The sequence below is a fragment of the Stegostoma tigrinum genome, chromosome 25 (genome assembly GCF_030684315.1).
Source record: "Stegostoma tigrinum isolate sSteTig4 chromosome 25, sSteTig4.hap1, whole genome shotgun sequence".
Taxonomy (NCBI): Eukaryota; Metazoa; Chordata; class Chondrichthyes; order Orectolobiformes; family Stegostomatidae; genus Stegostoma; species Stegostoma tigrinum.
In genome coordinates this window covers 33955985-33976326 of record NC_081378.1, presented here as the reverse complement: position 1 = coordinate 33976326, position 20342 = coordinate 33955985, and the positions used below count along the sequence as shown (strand labels likewise).

The 20342-nt window shown below is 39.5% G+C and overlaps 1 protein-coding gene across 6 annotated transcripts in view; it reads left to right on the top strand.

Annotated features, from left to right (window-relative positions):
• gramd4a (GRAM domain containing 4a) overlaps positions 1-20342 on the top strand; it is a 158349-nt gene that overhangs the window by 32824 nt on the left and 105183 nt on the right. For all 6 annotated transcript variants that reach the window (XM_048553846.2, XM_048553850.2, XM_048553845.2 and 3 more), the window contains one exon: positions 3028-3238. In XM_048553846.2, coding sequence (XP_048409803.1) covers positions 3028-3238 — 211 coding nt within the window. The remainder of the gene's footprint in view (positions 1-3027; positions 3239-20342) is intronic.

The window sequence follows — 20342 nt, the reverse complement described above, 5'->3', positions numbered from 1 at the left end:
GTAAAGAAGAGCAAGATTGGCCAGAGTTTTCATTCTGAGCAGATGTGGGCATAAGACAACACTAGACCTGACAGTGCTCACAACTCCCTCAAAAAGGCTTATTGGGTGAAGCACCAGGAAATAGTCACTGAAATCATAACTATATTGATGAGATTTTAGTTGAGAGATTTGGATAGAGGAGTAATGTTAAAATCGGATAGGTTTGCAGTCAAGGTCCTACAGCTTATGGCAGCCATAATGGTGTCAGTGTGATTTGTGTTAACAAATCTTGTCAGAAATTGTAATTTTTAAAACAAAACAAAACATTGGTTTTTGGAATAACTACATTTGACTTAACCCCTTGCTGGCTGTTTGGATTTAATGCATATACACACACCAGATTGTAAATGAGGAGAAGAAAAAAATTATAACTGTCACTAGAGAAAAAGTAGAGAAACTAATGTGGCTAATGACTGTTGAGTCCCCAGACCTGATATGTTGCGCCCTAGGATATTAAAGGACATAGCTAGTTGTTGCACTAGTAGTAATCTTCCAGGAATTGTTAAATTCTGCACAAGTCCCAGAGAATTGGAAAACTGCCAATGTAACATCTTTATTTTAAAATGGGAAGGAAACAACAAAAAAACAGGAAACTATAGGCCAGTTAGTTTTATGACTGTTAACAGGAAAATATTAATCTGTTATCAAGGATTTAACACAGTATGATCAAGCAGAATCCGGTTGAGAAGGGGAAATCATGCCTGACAAATGTTACCTCAACAAATTGTTGTACAATAGTATAGATAAAGGGTCTAACTGTAGATGTAATATATGTGGACTGTCAGAAGGCATTCTGTAACATACCACGTTAGTCTGCTTAATGAGGCAAGAGCCCATGGTGTTGGAGGTAGTGTATTATCATGGACAGAGGATTGACTAACTAATAGAAGACAGAGTCGGGATAAGGGAGGACTTCTCAATATTGCAACCTCTAACTGGCAGTCTGCTGCATCTACTTACTAAACATAATAGTGACTTGGATGAGGAAAGTGATTGTACTATAGCCAAGTTTGTGGATGACCAAAAAAAATGTGAAGATAAGTGTTGAGTATGGAGTCTGCAGAGGGTAAAGGTTGAGAGTGAAGAAATGTAATGTTGTACACTTGGCAGGAAGAATAGAGGAGCTGATTATTTAAATCGAGGAAAAACTACAGAAAGTTACTGGGGAGGGGTATTTTGGAGTCTTTGTTCATGAATCTCAAAAAGCCAGCTTCCAAGTTAATTGGATAATAGGGAAGGCAAATGTAATGTTGGCCTTTATTTCAAAGGGAATGGAGTATAACAGTGGCATGATTTTGCTAAGAACTATACAGTACGCTGGTCACACCACAGTTGTGAACAGCTTTGGGCCCCATATCTAGGGAAAGATATACTGATATCGAAGGCGGTCCAGAAAATGTTCACCGTTTTGGTCTGAGGTATGGAGAATTTTTTTTGAGAAGAGGTTAACGAGACTGGGCCTGTACTTATTGGTATATAGGGGAATGAGAGGCAATCTTATTGAGACATACCAGATTCTTAGAGGACATGACAAGATGGATGTGGAAAGGTTGTTTCTCCTTTTTGGGAGAGGTCCAGAGAGCATAATTTCACAATAAGGGGTCACTAAGGTGAGGTAATAAAATGTGAGGCTGGATGAACACAGCAGGCCAAGCAGCATCTCAGGAGCACAAAAGCTGACGTTTCGGGCCTAGACCCTTCATCAGAGAGGGTGAGGTGAGGTGAGGTGCCTGCTTTGAGGTATATAGTGATGATTGAATTGCTCAAAATAGTCAGTATATTTGATGCAATTGAAATGAGCCAGGACAGGGGAAAGGTGATAGCTGCAGGTGGTGGGTGATGAATCATGCAGTATTCTGTTGAGCATTTGTCAAGCTACTGAATGGAACACACTGTCTTTGTTGAATCATGTAGAGCTCCACATGCTCCAGTCTTGCAGAGGGCAGCCGCTCAAGCTATATAACCAATTGTCATTGTGTCTCTCTCTGTCACGAGGAGAGAGATGCTTCTCACCCTTTGTGAAAATCGAAAGAACTGCGGGTGCTGTAAATCAGGAACAAAAACAAAATTGCTGGAAAAGCTCAGCAGGCCTGACAGCATCTGTGGAGGAAAAAACAGAGTTAACGTTTCAGGCCTGGCAACCCTTCCAGAATTCAAGGGTCACTGGACCCAAAACACACAATCCATTTATTCCTTCACAGATGCTGCCAGACCTCCTGAGCTTTTCCAGCAATTTTGTTTTTGTTTGTGACCTTTTTGTTGCCAGTTCAGTTCAAAATTGATATCCACTTAGCAACTGTATATTGTTGGGTTATTTATTTGAAAGACTATACGTGTTATTTATTTCTAGACCTGGCAGCTCAGATCACATTAAATTAGAATGGTTTTTAGTTATACTACTTTAAGGTTGTTGGCCACATATGGTATGTTTTTGTTAAATTGCTTGTGGGTTTGAAACATAGTTTGTGATCGATCTTGCCCTGAGCTTATGTATTTTACGTCTCTGAAAAATTAATCATTTGACTTTTTAAATGTGAAATATGCCAATATTATGGTGATAGTTGTGACTTGCTTTATCTTTGCACAAGGATGACGATGTTCATTTTTTAAGTTCTTGTGACATTAGTTAGATTAAACGCCTGTAAATTAGAAATGAATAATTTTGTAATGAGATGTTTTAGTTACAGCAAAATGGTTTACTTAGTGGATGACTGAAAGTTGATTTTAGATAATTTTACATTGGGGGTGTGCATTTAGTGGGTAACCTGTCCTATAATAGAAAATAAAGTAAAATTTGTTTGATACTCCACATCCAATTGAAATATTTTAAAATCTTTATTTTGGTTCATCTGTAATTCTATTAATTTCTGTGGGAATTGACTATTTGTTCATAGGATGTGATTTAAGAAGCATGTCCTGGTGGCTTTATGCTTCTTGGATTCACAGGAAAGTATTTTTGTAAAAGCATTATGTTTTCCTTTTCATCAGGAACAACATTCACCATGTTAAAGTGAAGGAAAAGAACTCTGTATTGAACATGCTGAAACGATTTGACAAAATAAGATTTAGAGGACAGAAGCGAGATGAAATACTTGATCTAGTAGAATCTCCCAATGCATCAGACAATGAATGTGGTGATGAAATTCCTGCGAAATCTGCTCGATGCTCTATGAGGGATTCTGAAGAGCTCAAGGACCCTGTAAGTATTCATATTTTTTAAAAAAAGGGTCGATTTTTTTTCCTCCATTTATGGTTAATTGATATACAGTTAATGCACTGGTGCACTTGACTTGATTCCAGAGACTGCCTTGCTAATTTGTCACTCAACTCTGGTGAAATTTGATATTTTGTGTTTATTTGCAGTCTCGCTGGTTGTGTTGATGGCACTGGTTTGAGAATAATCATGGAAATGTTAAGGCTTGGAAGAAGTTGTAAAGAAGCAAGCTAGGATAAATTTTTCAGACCTCGCCGTTTTTCAAGTATTTAATACACTGGATCAGAGCATCAGAAAAAAAATTCCAATAATTTTGCAAAATTCTGACAAGGGAAGAATTTTGACGAACTCCTCTAAGGTTCCAGAGCTAACTGAGTTGGTCAATCATAGTAGCAGTTGAATGTTTGTATATGAAATAATTATCAGGACCAGGAGAAAACAAGTCTAATTGTTAAATGATTTACGTAATGTACTAATCAAAGAGATTTATTTGGTTTTATAGTTTTATGAAGTAGCACACTTGCTTCTGAGTTATGGGTTCTAGGTGTAAGTTGCACTCCAGAATTTGAGCACAAAAAATAAAGCTGATATTGCAGCGTAATGCTGCAGTGTTGACATTACTTGTTTTGTATGATGCATTAAACTGAGTCCTCATCTTCCCGCTCAGATGAGCATCAAAGAACCTGCGATATTGTTTTGAAGGACATAAGAGGTAATGATTATCCCTCCTTCAACATCACAAAACCAGACAGAATCATGCGGCACAGAGGAGGCCGTTCAGTCAATCAAGCCTAAACAGCTAAAACATGCTACCATCTACACTAGTCCCACAGTCCTGCAGTAAGATCATACCCTTGACTGTTAAGACGTTTCAAGTGCTTTTCTCAGTACTTTTTAATGGTTGTGAGGTTTCCTGCCTCAACTACGTCTCAGGCTGTGCAGTCAGTATCTCCACCACCTTCTGGATGAAAAGACTTTGCTCAAGACCCCTCTAATCCTCCTGCCTTTTACTTGAAAATTACGTCACCTATTATTGACCCTTCAACTATGGGGGACCAACTGCTTTCTATTCACCTTGTCCATAATCCTCATAATTTTATCCACCTCTATAAGGTCTCCCCCCCACCCCCAATCTTGTCAGCTGCAAATAAAACAACTTGAACTTATCCAGCCTCTCTTCTTGGCTTGAATGCTCCATCCCAGGCAATATTCTGGTGAATCTCCTTCGCAATCGCACACCATATATCTTTTTTGTTCTGGGACTTTACCTCTTGCTACTTCATTCCCTGCCAGATCAAGATTTGTTCTTCAACATAATTGAGATGTCTTTTGGAGAATTGCAGTTCTTCTAATGCAGAAAGTAGCTTTTTATTATGGATGTTTTATCCTGTAAGACACAAAACCAGGATGAGAATTAATATGTAGATGGTTGCAGTACTTCAGAACAAAGGCTGCTAAGGCAGAAATATGTCATGCAGAATTAGGAAGTATTATTGCTTCGAAGTTTTTTGCACTAGGCCTGCAAGTTGAAATCCTTTTGTGACTCTACTCCTCAAAATATCTGCAAACTCCTCCATAATTGCTACTGTGTCGACACAGTGGCTTCCATTCAGTTTGGCTCCTTAACTGGCCTTATCCTTATTGTGCTGAAAAAGCAAAGTTCACCATGTTTGGATTTTGCTTCAGAATTGTAAAGCATTTTCAAAATGTTCTACTTATTGCAATAAATGCATTTTTGTATCTTGTTAATGAGACAAGTTTAATTTATAAAGTGCTTAATTGGATTCAGCAAATTCAGTTCTGAGGGAGTGAATTGAGTTAACTGATATAAGGTGACTTTGCAATTGGACAGTTTCAATTAACTTTTGAAACAATGTAAATTGAGCGTGTAATTTGTTGAGGTTTGAAATTTATACAGCTAGACATGTTTTAAAACAAAAACCAAAAGAACTACCAATGCTGTAAATCAGGAATAAAAACAGAAATTGCTGGAAAAGCTCACAGGTCCGGCAGCATCTGTGAAGGAAAAATTAGAGTTAACGTTTCAGGTCCCTTTCCTCGAATTTTTTAAAACAAGCAACTTATTAAATAAACTTTAACAAAAAGAAATTGCTGGAAAAGCTCAGTAGGTCTGGCAGCATCTGTGGTGAGAAAGCAGTGTTAATGTTTTGGGTTTGTTGACCCTTCAGAGCCAACAAAATTTAAGCTTACAATAATTTGGAATAAGAGAAGTAATAGTATGTTGAACAATTATAACATTAAGTAATTTCTTCTCTGAAAGTTGAGATAACCCTTTAGATCTCAGAATCATCTCTGAACATTCCTCTTTCTGATTTATAAAATTTTATTCCCGAATGCTTAAAAATTTGATGGGTGCCTGAGACAGGTGATTCTGAGATCTAAAGGGTTATCTGAAGTTTCAGAGAAGAAAACACTTAATGTTATTGTTCAGTCAGGTGATTTTAGCATGTTTTGCATATGGATCAGTCCGGCATTTTATCATGACAGTGAAATGTTTCAGTAAGATGAATCCAGATATGAATCAATTAATTTGTTTTATTTCACAGTAAAGTGAATGGTGTTATGTAACCTTTTTCCTATTCCCAATTTGCATAAATACTCTGAATTCACTAAGAGATGATCAGATTTGCAATTATCTACTCCAGTCTGGTTATCATTTCATCTGAAGACAAGAAGGGCCCATCCTCATTTCCTGGTTTTAGCTAATGAGTTGATGTTAATCAGTGTAACAGTTGCTTCACTTTGCCTAGAGAGGGAAAAATTGTTCAGGATGCATTGAGAGCGAATCTGGTGATAAGATTACAAATGTGGGTAAAAGAAGAGAATTGAACTAGACCTTGAGGTCTTTTCGAGGCACCATGACTGATACCTTTATTAGCAGGTCTGCGTTGATAAGGTGCCAGAGGGCTGTTGATGATTGTGGAACCACATACTTCAAAAATGACAGGAATACTAGAGTAAATGTTAAAAAATGTTGACAACATTGCATTTGGCCAGTAATGGACAATGCTTTTGTCAAGGGGATTAGGACCTGTAGGCATGCTTATCGACCTCCAGTTTGCTCTTGTTTCATCCATTCTGTGACATTTTTGTCCTGCAAGAGAAAGAAAAGTTGCTCAGCGAGTGTAATGCAGTCTGTTGGTATGAGATGATGTTAGTGATTAAATATCCAGCAGTGGATGTAAGGTGTGGGTGAGACTTGCAGCCATGTCAAATGAGTCTTGATTGATGGGCCTTGTTAGTAGGTAAGCACTTGTTCCAAGTCTATGGAGAATGAAGCATTGACGTTAGTTTGGCATGGTTACAATACTGTGGTGAGAGTATAGAACACTGGGGTTAGTTTGAGGTCACTGTAGCAAAGAGGCAGCCAAATGCAGTGGGCTGAATGGCTTGCTGTTGTACTGCTGGATCAAGGACATGCCAGGAGTTTGACAAGGCATATATTGAAGAATTTTGGAGGTGTGGAGCCTGTTGTGCCATTCTTTGCTTTTCAGGTCAGAGTCACTGCTTGCATAAATGGCAGAGCTTGCTGCAGCCATAATGCAACTCTTTTGCAGTTCAGACTATATTTATGTAATATTAATCATTACTGATATTGACCATCTGCTAATGTGTTTAGCCAGTCAGTGGTACAGTGGCTAGATGTTGAAGTAATGTGCCAGCATTGCATTTGATCAAATGGAAAACACCAATGGACCCGGAGGAATTTAGTCTACTCATCGGAGACTGACAACTGGCAGTGAGCTTAAGTGCGGGTGACTGTATCTGACATGAAAAGATGGGACCTTTTCTGGTAACCTCAGCTGAGAAGAAAACTGAACCTGTGCTGTTGGTGTCTTTGTGCATTGCAAGACAGCAGTGCACTAATTGGGCTGAGCAACCCTCATTGTGGTTAATAGATGTGGGTTAATCAGGTTATGGTTTCTACACCTGTTTGCTGGGCAACATATGCCCTATATGTTTTGCATATGGATCTGTCCAGTATTTTATCATGACAGTGAAATGTTTCAGTCAGATGAATCCAGATATGAATCAATCAATTTGTTTTATTTCACAGTAAAGTGAATGTATGATAAGAGTTATAATCTTAATTTTATTTTACAATCTGCAGAGCTCGACTGGAGAAGAAAGAATCGTAATTAAAACATAGCACACTATAAACAAGGGTTTGCTTTACTTTGTAGTCTAGCTTTCTGCTCAGGTCTGCATTTAGTAAGAGGTCATGAATAACTTTTTGTGCCCAGTTGAAAGTACTTCAAAATGAAAAGCTATTTGGTTGGGTTACTGAGATAAATGTAACAGGAGAAGGCCATCTGTTATTTAAAAAAATGGTTCTCACATTGTTTTGTAACTTTCCTTGACCTATGAAGGGGTAGCTGTATCCAGAAATTTAACCTGAAAGCTGTCATGCTATAGTGCTGAACTATGGGAAAGTTACCACAGAGTAACATAGAGAGCAATATAGCAGCAGCATCTTGTCAATGTCACTTCCATCTCGGCAGTCAACACCACACGTTTGCAGAAGCAAGTTTTGGGTTGTCTGCTTGAAATTATTTCATTGGATGCATAATAATATGAGTTTTTAACTTTAAATTAGCTAATATAGATTGCAAATATAGACAGCACCTTTTCTGTTGCTGTTTCAAGAAAAGTTTTTCTTTGCTTATTCTTTAATTTCTGAAATTAAAAACATTTTCATGAACTAATACTGTTGTTCAAACCTGAAGATATAGGTTAGATTTTAAATAAAAGTACAAGTGAATTTGTCTTACTTAATATTGTTTTGTTTTAACTCTAGCATGATGGGTGTCTTATGTCTTGTGACATTAAAATGTAGTTTGCTTCAATTGGCTGAGCTGAAAAAATACTGCATTTAAAAAAAACTGTGATAAAACAATGCTGGAAAATTCTGTTTTGAGCTATCTTTGATTATGATTGAGTTGTGAATTATTTCTATAGCTTCTACACCAGTACTTTACATGTTTCTGAAGAAAAACCTTTTTGTAATATGTGCAGCTTTTGGAGAAAAAATGTCTCCCTGTAAATGGACTTTAAGTTTTTTTTTTAATCAGGCATTTGGCTCGTGAAGTTTAGCATGGAGAGGAAATAAATAAAACACAACAGATGTGAATTCTGCCGGGCAGTAAAGTTCAGCAAGCATCCACAAAATGACCAGAAAATTTGAATTGTTAAGATTTCAGAGTATTTTATTCCAGGAGAGAGAAGTGATGCATTGTATGTGTTAAGATATCTCTCTTGGCTTATGATGAGAGACAGGGACTGTACTCATTGGAATTTAGAAGAATGAGGGGATCTTATAGAAATATATAAAATTATGAAAGGAGTCAATAAGATAGAAGCAGGCAAGTTGTTTCCGCTTACAAGTGAAAGTATAACTAGGGGCCATAGCCTCAAAACAAGGGGAAGCAGATTTAGGACTGAGTTGAGGAGAAACTTCTTCACCCAAAAGGTGTATTCCCTGCCTAGAGAAGCAGTTGCGGCTACGTTGTTGAATGTTTTTATGCCAAAGATAGACTTTTGCACATTAAAGGAATTGAAGGTTGTGGGTAAGTGGAACTGAGCCCACAAAAAGATCACGCATGATCTTACTTAATGGTGGACGAGACTCGACAGTCCAGCTGACCTGATCCTGGTCCTATTTCTTATGTTCTTTTGTAAATCTCTTCATGTATGATTTTCTGTAGGTATATGAAGCAACCATTTTATACCAGGTGATATCCCCTAAATGTCAAAGAGGTGACCAATTCTGAATGATTTGGACAACAAATGTTTTTTCTTGTATTGGTCACTGAGAGCCCTGCCAAATGAACCAAGCTCAAATGAAGGTTTCTCTTGAAAACCCACACCTTCTGCCAAACAATAATGAAATGCTGATCCTCCACCACCCCCACCACTTAGTAATATAAAAAAATGAATAGTGTGATTTTGTTGTACAATTAAATTTAGTTGTCTATCCTGCAAAGCCAGAAATTGTCTGCTAAGCCCAAATGTGAAAGAGGTTTCTTCAGATCATTTTATAATGTAGTGCTAAAATTTTGCCACCTGCCTGCAGATTGCTTCATTTTGCTGAACAGTACCTCATTACAAAGCCAAAAATAAAACTTGCTGTGAATAGCTTAAGGACAAAAAAAACCAATCAGCTTGTAAAAGCTTGAAACAAAAATTAAGCATTTCTATAGTTTTCACAACACAATTTTCATAAAATCCAACTCAATTATTTTTTCAGTAAGTTATTGACTTCAGTTAACAGATCTAATCAAGGACAGCAGGCTTATGGCTGCAGATTCCCACCAAGTTGCGTATCATTACTGACTTGGAAATAGCTTCTGAATTTTTTTTCAGTGCTGCATCAAGATCCTGGTATTCCCTCCAAAACAGTACTTTGCATGCACTTACTCCACATGGGCTGAAGTAGTTTAGGAAAAGTTTTCACTCCCAACTTGTTCAGAGTAATCAATTTGGCTCATTGAGTCTGCACTGATCGTTGAAAGAGCACCCACTCAGACCCCGTGCCTCTACCCTATCCATGTAATCCCACATTCGCCATGGTTAACTCATCTAGCCTGTGCATCTTTGGACTGTGGGAGGAAACCAGAGCAGCTGATAAAAACCCATATAGCTGCAGAGAAAATGGAAATTTAGGCACCCAAGGTTAGAATAAAGCCCAGGTTCCTGACGCTGTGAGGCAGCAGTGCTAAACTGAGCTGTAATGCTGTCTTAAATTTAAGATGGGCAATCGTTGTTAGTGTTGCCAGCAACACCTACCTGTCATGAATGAATACAATCTATTCTCTAGGACTGAAACTACCCTTTTTAGCTCCACCGATTTGTACCCTAAATCTGCTGGCACAGAGACCTTCAACTTTACCTGGAATTTTTAAGCACAGTAGGTGGTTATTTGCTAGTCATGCAATGTCAGCTATCCAATATATTCTCACACTCCATCCTACTTTCCATAGTCCTTGATTTGCCTTTTACAAATTCTTTTGGATTCTGATTCACCACAGTTTCAAATACTGATTGTATTCTCCCAACTGACAGCCTTGGGACTTGACCTTTTCCAGATCACAGAAGGTCAAGTATATTAAATATGTGAAAACTTTTAAAAGTAAAGACTTCTCTTTAATTGTATTAATCGCATGGATAACGGATGAATGACTTTTCAGTTAGATGCCAAGTTCACTTAGGCTATCCAAACTAGGCTAGTGTAATGTAAAGGAATATGGATCAAGATCCATGCAGAATCTTGAGATATCACTGCAGGGAAAACCAGGAGTCCTGTCAGTGCCAGATGTGTAAGTTGCTGGACCAAAGTGCGTTGAATTAGGGAGGTATAATCTGTAATGCATTCAAGAAATGAACAAACCTCAGTGAAGAAATCCTTTTCGATATCGCCCCTTTAATTCTTTTGCTAATTATTTTAAATTATTAGCCTCTAGTTAGGCACGAGATTACCAGAGAAAATAGCTTTTTCCTATTCACTCTATCGAAACTCCTCAGTTTTAAATACCTGTAAGTTTCCTGTTTGTTTGTTAAAAGGTAAACAACCTCTGTTTTCACAGTTTAATCACATAATTGAACTGGCTTATTCATGATATCATCCTGGCAAACTTTGACACCCTATCTCTAGGACTTTGCTGTTCTTTTAAAATAGAGTGCATCGTAGTGTTTTCTGTGCACCATAGAAAACAGCCAACCGGGTGCATCACGGCTTGGTATGACATCTACTGTCCCCATAACTGTAAGAAACTATAGTTGTGAACACAGCCCAGTCCATCATGCAAGACACCCTTCCAGTTGTTGACTCCATCAATGCTTCTTGCTGCTCCGGAAAGGCAGCCAATATAATCACAGACCCCACTCTGGTTATAATCTTTTTCAACCTCTTCCATCGGGCAGAAGGTAGAAAAGATTAAACACGTGTACCAACAGATTCAAGAGCAGCTTCTTCCCTGCTGTTATTAAAAGTTCTTTGCAGCCGTAACGTTGTATTCCTCACTCTGTTCTGTTCCCCTTACGCATTTTGTATGGTACGATCTGCCTGTACTGCACGCAAACCAAAACCTTTCAAGGTACCTCGGTACGTGTGGCAATAATAAATCAAATCAAGAAATTGCTTTCTCTGAATTGCTTTTTCTCATTTTATTCTTTGAACTTCGAAGGTTTTGTGATGCCAAGCCCTTCCTTTCTGTAGATTGACAAAGTAGTACCTTTTAAGGTTTATATTGTCACTTCATACATTTCTGCACTAAATTGAACCGGCCATGTATCCCTCCCTAATTCATCAATCTATGTTCTATTATGTACTCCTATTATTCTGAACAATTTTCAAACCTTAAATTGTACTCCTTACACCTTAGCTGTCAGTTGAGCAAATTACCAAGACTTATGTGTAATATTATGCACTTTTTTTGGATTGAATCTAACCATATTTTGGCAATGTAATGTTTGTTCAGCTTTATAAGGGTTTCTCTCCATAAGACTTTGCCCAGTTTTCTCAATGTATTTACAAAACTCATCCCACTAGATACCTGCTATCTCCTGCCTCATCTGATGCTAGCTTGATTTCTTCACTTGCCATAGCTGTAAGCTCTTGCCACTGTTGGGATATGCCAAAATTTCCCAGCATTCCTGGTCATCTTGAAACCCTAGCCATGCCTTAGTACTTCTCATGGCACAGAGATGGCTTGGCTGATATTTCTTTGCACGCGCACCTATCTGTTCCTGCCCTCATTGCTCTTTACCAGGCCACATGGCTTACTTTGCTCTCCTGTCTTTCTAAGTTGTTGCTACACTTGCCCCAGTGTCTCCTGTAACCTATCACCATCAATGTTCAATGTAGAATAATCATATATAAGGAAGTCTCAGTCACCTCAAGAATTTCACTTTTATTTACAAACGTGAAAAAGCAATAGAAGTGAAACAAATAGAAACTGTTTTTCTCTTGGAACACAAACACACTGCTTGCAAATTGAGCACCACAGTTTTGCAGTCAGTGAATGGTCATTGCACCCAACTGACATCTGTGGAACTAGGTGTCAATTAAGTCCTATCTGACTTGTACTATCTGTCTCAGCTGTGGTCTGTCATATACAAGATGATGTTCCTCCTGTTCAGGGTCCTAATGCTCCTTCAGGGAGGATTACATCTGCTGTCCCAGTTCAACAGCATTGCCCTCCACCACTACCTTTGCCTGGGAAGAGTACAGCATTGCTAGGATAATGCAACACACTGTTTTTGGACTGCACTGCAAGAATTTCCCTGATAAATCCAAGCAGCGGAAACTCAATTTCAGCAGGCCTGTTGTTTGTGGCACCATGGCCTTGGTTTGAAGGATGGTCTGCATTGTATCTGCTCTCTGCCTCAGTCAGGTGGTTGCGTAAAGGAGTAAACAGCCATAGTCACAGTAGCCCTTGTCTCCCAGTAACTGTCCTTCTAAGGAATCCAGCACTTGAATTTGGTTGCAACGTATGAGTTTTCAAAGATTTAGTCATAATGGCATCTCCCAGGGTATCACATGCAAAGTGTAGGAACTGGAACCAGTGACCACTGATGACTTGAACAAAAATGGATTGGATGTGTTTTCTGTTGATGAACCCAGCTGCGTTATGATTTTGCTCTCAGCACAGTGTGAGCACTGTCTGTTGTGCTTTGTGCCTGGGGAATCCAGCTATGCCATTGAATTGTGTTGCTTAGATTGGAGCATGGTCTTGTCATGAGAAACTGAGAGGATATCACACAAACCACAGTTGCTCTTCGGGAACAGACAGTAACAAAAACGTTCAACAGAGCTGTCACTTTGCCAGCCACTAGGACAGGTTTGCCACCTACTCCTTAGGTCAAAAGTCCACTCTAAGAGTTGGCATAGTTCAGTCACCGTGTACCAGAATATCCTCTGCCTGCACCTGCCTAGCTCATCTGTAAGAAATATCACTAAGAATGAAGAATCTAGCCTTTCTGTGTCTCCTGTGCATCCTGAAGGGCCCTTCAGCTGCATTCTCTTTATGTGGAGGCTGTTTGATATCCTGTGCATGTTGCTCCTACTCTGGGTTTGCGGGTGGATCTGTTCCTCTTCCATTTCTCTGCATCTTTGTATTGCAGCAATAGCAATGATAACCTCTGCTGTGCCTGGAATCATCAGTCAAGCTGACAGTGTAGGAAGCAGAGGGAACAGATCAGGCATGATATCAATTATGGCGGTCAGTTTTTGCATTATGTACAAATGACAACTTTACATATTCTTCCGTACTGTGTAACATGGGCCATTCAGACATGAAGGGCTACGAAGTGACTCATGTTGGCACTTTAACATTGGAATAAGATTCAATGAATTTGCCACCAGTCATGCTACCTGAGACAACCCTTTTCCTCCCAGCCATGGATGATATTATTGCATGGAAGAGGATCTTGTTGAGGTTGAGAGGGAATTAGTTCATGCCCCTGTGTACTCAGGAGGACTCGCATTAGCTGTGTCCTTTGTTGCCTACAGGTGCCTTTTTTAAAGTTGCCTGTGATTAGTTCTGTTGCATGAGGTACCCATATTCCGTTTGCAAAGGCCAGTGACATTGTTAATATTTACAGCATTTGCAACCCCTCCACATTGTACAGTCCATGCATTTCTAATGCACGCTCATATGATTGTAAATGAATGATTAATGCAATTGCTTCTTGAAAGGCCTTCCATCAGTCATAAGTGGAGCCTGTACTTTGAGTCAGCAAATAAACTCTGACTCCACCCACTGCAGACATGGTCACCGCCATTTTCAATTTATAGGTTGCTGTCAGCCGTCGTCAGATTGTGAAAGGCACTAGCGGTTGTGCTGATCACCACAAGTACTAGGCTCTTGGAGACAGTAAGCACTGCAAATGCTGGAAGCTGGAGTCAATCAATATAGAGCTGGAAAAGACAAGCAGGTCAGCCAGCATCTGAGGAACAGGAAAGACAACGTTTCAGGCACCTTGGACACTGTCTGACCTGCTGTGCTTTTACAGCTTTATGTTTCTCGACAAGAATTAGGCTCTACTTGTTTATCAGGTTCCCAGCCACACCTACATGTCCCTTTGTATCTACCACTCCCTAGATAGCTAACATTTGTAAGGAACCACCACCCAGAGCCAGTTCTGAAGACGAGTTGCATTGGGCACAAATGTTAACTCTCTTCCCCCTTCACAATTGCTGCCAGACCTCCTGAGTTTTTCTAGCGTTTTCTGTTTTCATTTATTATGTTCCAAACTGTATATGGCTGAGTTCTGTGTATGTACTTATCCATTTTAGAATTTCAGCCTCCTGAAGCGCAGAAAGTTCTGCAAGTTGTTATTTCTAACTTCTGAAAGATTATAGGTAAGATTATTTAAATATATTTTGGATAAATTGATTTTTATTGCAAGGGTTACTCCATTGATCTTCCTCAGACAGCGAAATCTTCAGTTCTGAGAAATCTGGTAAGCTGCTGTTAGCCAAGTCAGGCTTAGAAGCTACAGCCTTCCTTCCAAACCTTTTTGTAATTCAGAACATGGTGCTCTTTTCTGCACGGTACTTATTTATATTCATGAAAGCTACCATGGATTGCAGAGTTAAGTATTTTCACATCTTGTCAGAATCTCTACTAAAATTTCCCCTTTGAGCAAACCTCGTAGATCCATCTGGTAGTTGTAGTTCACTCCCACCTGTAGATATAAATATTTCGGCAACAGGAAGGGATCTTTTGAGATTTCAACTAAGCAGACAGCAATAACGAGCTAAATATGAGATGGGAAACAAATCGAATCACTTTTGCCATGATTCAAAATGAAGCTTACATTTGATTCTTTTCACTGTTTGGGACATATTGCCACAGGACCGATTAATCTGGTACTGGTTTCCTTGTGTGAATTTTGTGCTCCTCATTGTGTGGGATGTCAGTGCCAGCTAGAATAGAATATTTTTTGTTTTAAAATTAAAACATGCCTCTGCCTAATGCAAATGGATGCAAATAAAAACTTCTTTCCTTGGCCCAACAAAGTACCTTGGAAGAGCACTCCAAGTTGACACATTACTATTTGGATCAGTAGTTAAACTGAAGCTTCTCTAAAGGTCTTGGCAGTTTTATGCTGGGGCTCACTAGTTTCCCAGTGGTTCTTTACAAGCACGGACAAAAGCTATTTACTTTCTATCTATGGGATTAATTTGAAACTAGATGGCGGATGTGAAAAACCAGAGTCAAATCCTCGTTAACTCTCAGTTTCCCATTTTAAAAACGATTTAAGGAAAACCTAAGTATTGCAGTTTAAGCCTGCAGTTCAGCTTACTATTTCAGCTAAAAATCGATTAACATTAATTGACTAGATTATGTGAAACATGAATTTAGAAACACTTGATTATAGGATGCTAAAATTAAAGGTGACTGTAAAATGATAATAGATAAGCCAGAACTCCTTTTTTGCACCATAGATACAAAGGAATTTTAGCCAAAAAATAGCAATAACATCAACTAATGTTAACTGACACTGGGAATTAATAATGTTTTCATCAGATCACAACTTTCTTGCATCTGAAAATGTGATCGAGGAAGGTTCAGTCATTTCTTTCCAGGTGCTTATCCTATTCCTTTGGAGAGAAATTTGCAATGTTACAGCATAAAGTTTGGGGAATAGGAAAAGCTATGTTGCTATTGCACAGAAGCATGAGAAAAACAGCAAAGTCACCACAAACTAAAAGGCCTTTTTGAACCATAATATACTGCACTGATTCTTTGTTACATAGCTTGGCAGCAAAAACTATACCTCAGAAAATGTTAGCTGTCATAAAAAATGACAGAATTCATAGCAGTGCTGCTATTCATGTTCTAACCTATGCGAAGTTCTGATATTATCACCTGCACACTTTGATATGAAAGTTTTAATTCTACTGCGGCAGCAGCATCGTGGTAATTTTACTGGTTGAACCTGTAACTGAAATGACTGGATGAATGCTCTGGAGACACGAAATTCATTTTCTGCCTGGTTATCAAGTAATACGATTCACTAATATTCTTCAGAGGGAAAGAAAAATCTGCTCCTACCTAGCCTGGCCTACATGTGACTGCAGGCCCATGGTACTATGGTTTTCCTTAATTACCCTCTAAAATAGTTTAACAGGCTCATTAGTTGTCTGAAATTCCAAGCCTGGGCGGACAAGTGGCGAGTAACATTCACACCACACAAATGCCATCACAAATAATAGACAACCTAACCACCAAAACTTTGTATTCATTGGTGTTACCATCATTGAATCCCCCGCTATCAACATTCTGGGGGTTATCATAACCAGAAACTCAACTGGACTCACCACATTAACACAGTGGCTGCAGTAGCAGGTCAGAAGCTAGGAAAACTGCAGCGTGTAACTCACCACCTGACTCCTCGAAGCCTGTCCGGCATCGACAAGGCACAAGTCAGGCGTGTAATGGAATACTCCTCACTTGCCTGGTTGAATGTAGCTGCAACAACACTCCAGAAGTTTGACACCATCAACAACAAAGCAGCCTGCTTGATTGGCACTACATCCGGCACTACATCCACAAGGATTCATTCCTTCCATCACTGAAGTTTAGTATACACTGCTGCTATTATCTCAAGATGCACTGCAAAAATTCACCAAAGATCCTCAGACAGCACCTTGCAAATCCACAATCACTTCCATCTAGAAGGAAAAGAGCAACAGATATATGGGAAAACCACCACCTTCAAGTTCCCCTCCAAGCCATTCATAATCCTGACTTGAAAATATATCGCTGTTCCTTCACTGTTGCTGTGTCCAAATCCTGGAATTCCCTCCCTAATGGCATTTTGGGTCAACCCACAGCAGGTGGACTGCAGCAGTTCAAGAAGGCAGCTCAGCACCACCTTCTCGAGGGCAACTAGGTATGGGCACTAAGTGCTGGCCAGCCAGCCAGCACATCCCGCATCCCACATCCCACAAATAAATAGAAAAAAAACATTTGGCTATAGAAAATCAACAATAAAACTGGATGGGCATCCATCTGGATAGTGGAATTGATAGAAGTGTACACTGCCTAGAAGTCTTTGCAAAATCCTCCTTTTTAACATTTGTCAAACTTTGGAAAGCTCTCTTGCAAACTTATCAAGCGATAGCCTGATATCACCCTAAATCATTCCTTGCAGCCAATGCCCTAAACTTTGCACCACCATTACTGGATATGTTTTGTCCCACTGTAAATGCAGAATTAATAACAATGGTATACAGTCAGGAGCAAGTAGCCCTCAGTATCGACTCCAGACCCAAGAAATTCTCATGGCACCAAATCAAAAATAGGCAAGGAAACCTGTTGTTTGCAACCACCCCTTGCCTTTTGTCACTTGATAAATCGATGCTCTTCCATGTTATTTGTAGAGACATGGTATCAAGGGCACAAAATGTAGTCTGTGTGAAACTTCAAAGAGTGGCTCAATAATGCCCTTAAGAACTGAATTGGTAGTATGCTGAAGGACATGTTTGCTTGACTAAGCCGGAGAGCAATGCAGTGAGAAAAACCTACATGACCACATGGTCTCAAGTTTGGCTCTTACAGATGCATCCTTCTGTTAACTGTAATGTTGGGAGTGTGCACAGCACAGACTTTGTGAAAAATGGGTCTCCATTTCTACAATGAGGACATCCATCATGATGTGTGCTGCACTCACTGGCTGGATCTGGAGCAGACCTGGCAGCCCAAAACCTGTCATCCACAAAGATACAGCAGAATAATATTCAATGAGAATCTATAACTTCATAAGCTGTCATTTCATTTGCTGTACCAATGCCATCAACTCAATGAGGAATAAAGGATTTTGGGAGCAACACCAACTTGGTGAAGCTACAAAAAGTGCTGCATGCATCTCAACAATAGAAACAGCATGCTGTAAACCAATACTCTGTGGAGCTACGGGAATGCAGCAGATCAGGCAGCATCCGAGGAGCAGGAAAATGGATGTTTCGGGTTTATACCCTTCATCTGTCCAGGGTGTAAACCTGAAATGATGACTCCTGTTCCTGTGCTGTCTGACCTGCTGCGTTTCTCCAGCACCACACAGCATTGACTCTGACCCCAGCATCTGCAGTTCTTGCTATCTCCATGCTGTAAACCAAATTAAGGTTTCAATAACCAATAGTTCAGATTTAAAGTTTTACTGTGGATGATTGAACAACTAAGAAGAGGAGGTTTCACAACACCTTGGCCTTAGTGATCGAGAAACCCAGTTAGATAGTGCAAGAGATGATTTGGCTGAAATATTTGCAAATGTCTTCAGCCAAAAGTGCTGAGCAGTTGATTAATCTCTGTCTGTACGTGAGATGTGTATCACCGCAGGCCCAATTGTTAAACAATTTGATTCACTCCATGAGATTAATAAATGACCGAAGGCATTGAACGCAGCAAAAGCTTTGGACCCGAACAGATTCCATTTGAGAAAGGTGGCTCTTCTACAGTGGGAACTGCCAGTCTTTTAAGTGCCTGTGTTTAATTCATCCAGTATTTCTCTCTTCTGCCTTTCAGTGCAAAGACCTTAAAAATTGTAGCCTGAAGGAATCCCTTCCTGTAGTCAAGAAGCAGTTTCTGTGTTGTGACTATTTGATTTGAATCCACACACACCCCTGCTGATCTGAAATTTAAGGTGGAATACAAAGTAAAACAGTAGACCATTTGATCAACATAATTTGTGCTGGTTCTGGTTCTTTGTATGAGGCTTTTTGCTGTCTCCTCTCAAGTCTTTCCTTTTTTTTAAACTTGTTTTCTGTTGTCCTATTCCCTTTGTATTTTGGAAGCACCTAACTCAATTTGCCTCTGTCATTTCAGCTGTATCAAGTTCCACCATTCTTAGATAATAAGAACTCTCCTTTGTTTCCAGCAAGTAAACCAGGGAAATATCTTGTACTTATATGTTTTCTAGTTTAGAATTCTTACAAATGGAAGCATTTGCTGTATTTAAGGTCATCACCTAAATGGTCTTGCTTTATGAATAGAAAAACCCTCATTTAATGATCTTTCCAGATGGTTGTAATCTGGTGCTGGTGCTGCTATGATGGACATCATAGTATATGAGTTCCCTGATTCAGGCTATTAATCAGGTTCAGTCAGGGAGCCATGGCTGATAAATATAAGCAGGTGTGTCAGGAGTTCTGTCCACTCAGCTGGCATCATGCCCTTATTTGGGAAGCTTGAACTTGTTCGATCCTGCTATCAAAGACTGGGCCCAGCATGTGGAAAGGATGTGTTTCTTTTTGTCTGGGCAAATGATATTCGGGCAGATAAAAAGCAACAATTACTTCTTCTGAGATTGTAGGAACTGCCAATGCTGGAGAATCTGAGAGAACAGGGTGTAAAGCTGGATGAACACAGCAGACCAAGCAGGAAAGCTGACGTTTCGGGTCAAGACCCCTCTTCAGGAAAAAAAAATTAGATGTGTGAAGGGTCTCATTTTGAAGCATCAGCTTTCTTACTCCTCTGCTGCTTGACCTGCTGTGTTCGTTCAGTTCTCCGCCTTGTTATCTGAAGTAATTCTCCTGACGGCTTGTGGGCCTGCAGCTTTTTCAGTGCTAACTTTCCCTGAGGCACTAGATGGGAAAACCCTTCAAGAGATGGAAGACTTAGTCGAGGAATATTATGGTCTCAAGCTTCCTCAAATTCTGTGGCACTCTCAATTTTACCGGGTATTTCAAGAGCCTGGTGATTCAATGCTAGGATTTTTGACTAGATCGAGATGACTGGTAGAGGCATGTGTCTTTGCTTTAACCCTTAATGAGATGCTGAGAGACCATTTGGTATGTGGCATTAACAATGTAACCATGCAAACGCATCTACTAGCTGAAGCCTGACGACATTTCTAACAGGCAGTACACTGGCTTTATCATTTGGACAATGCATCAAGCGAAGCATTTGTATTGCAGGGTATTCCGATGCTAGTGGACACTCTTGCCTCTGACTGAACTTGGGGAACACTACTTTAAGTAAAGGCAATTGTATAGCTTCATTCAGGACATATCTTAAACAGAGGGTCTTTAAGTCCGCCCACAGCACAACCCCAAAGCAAA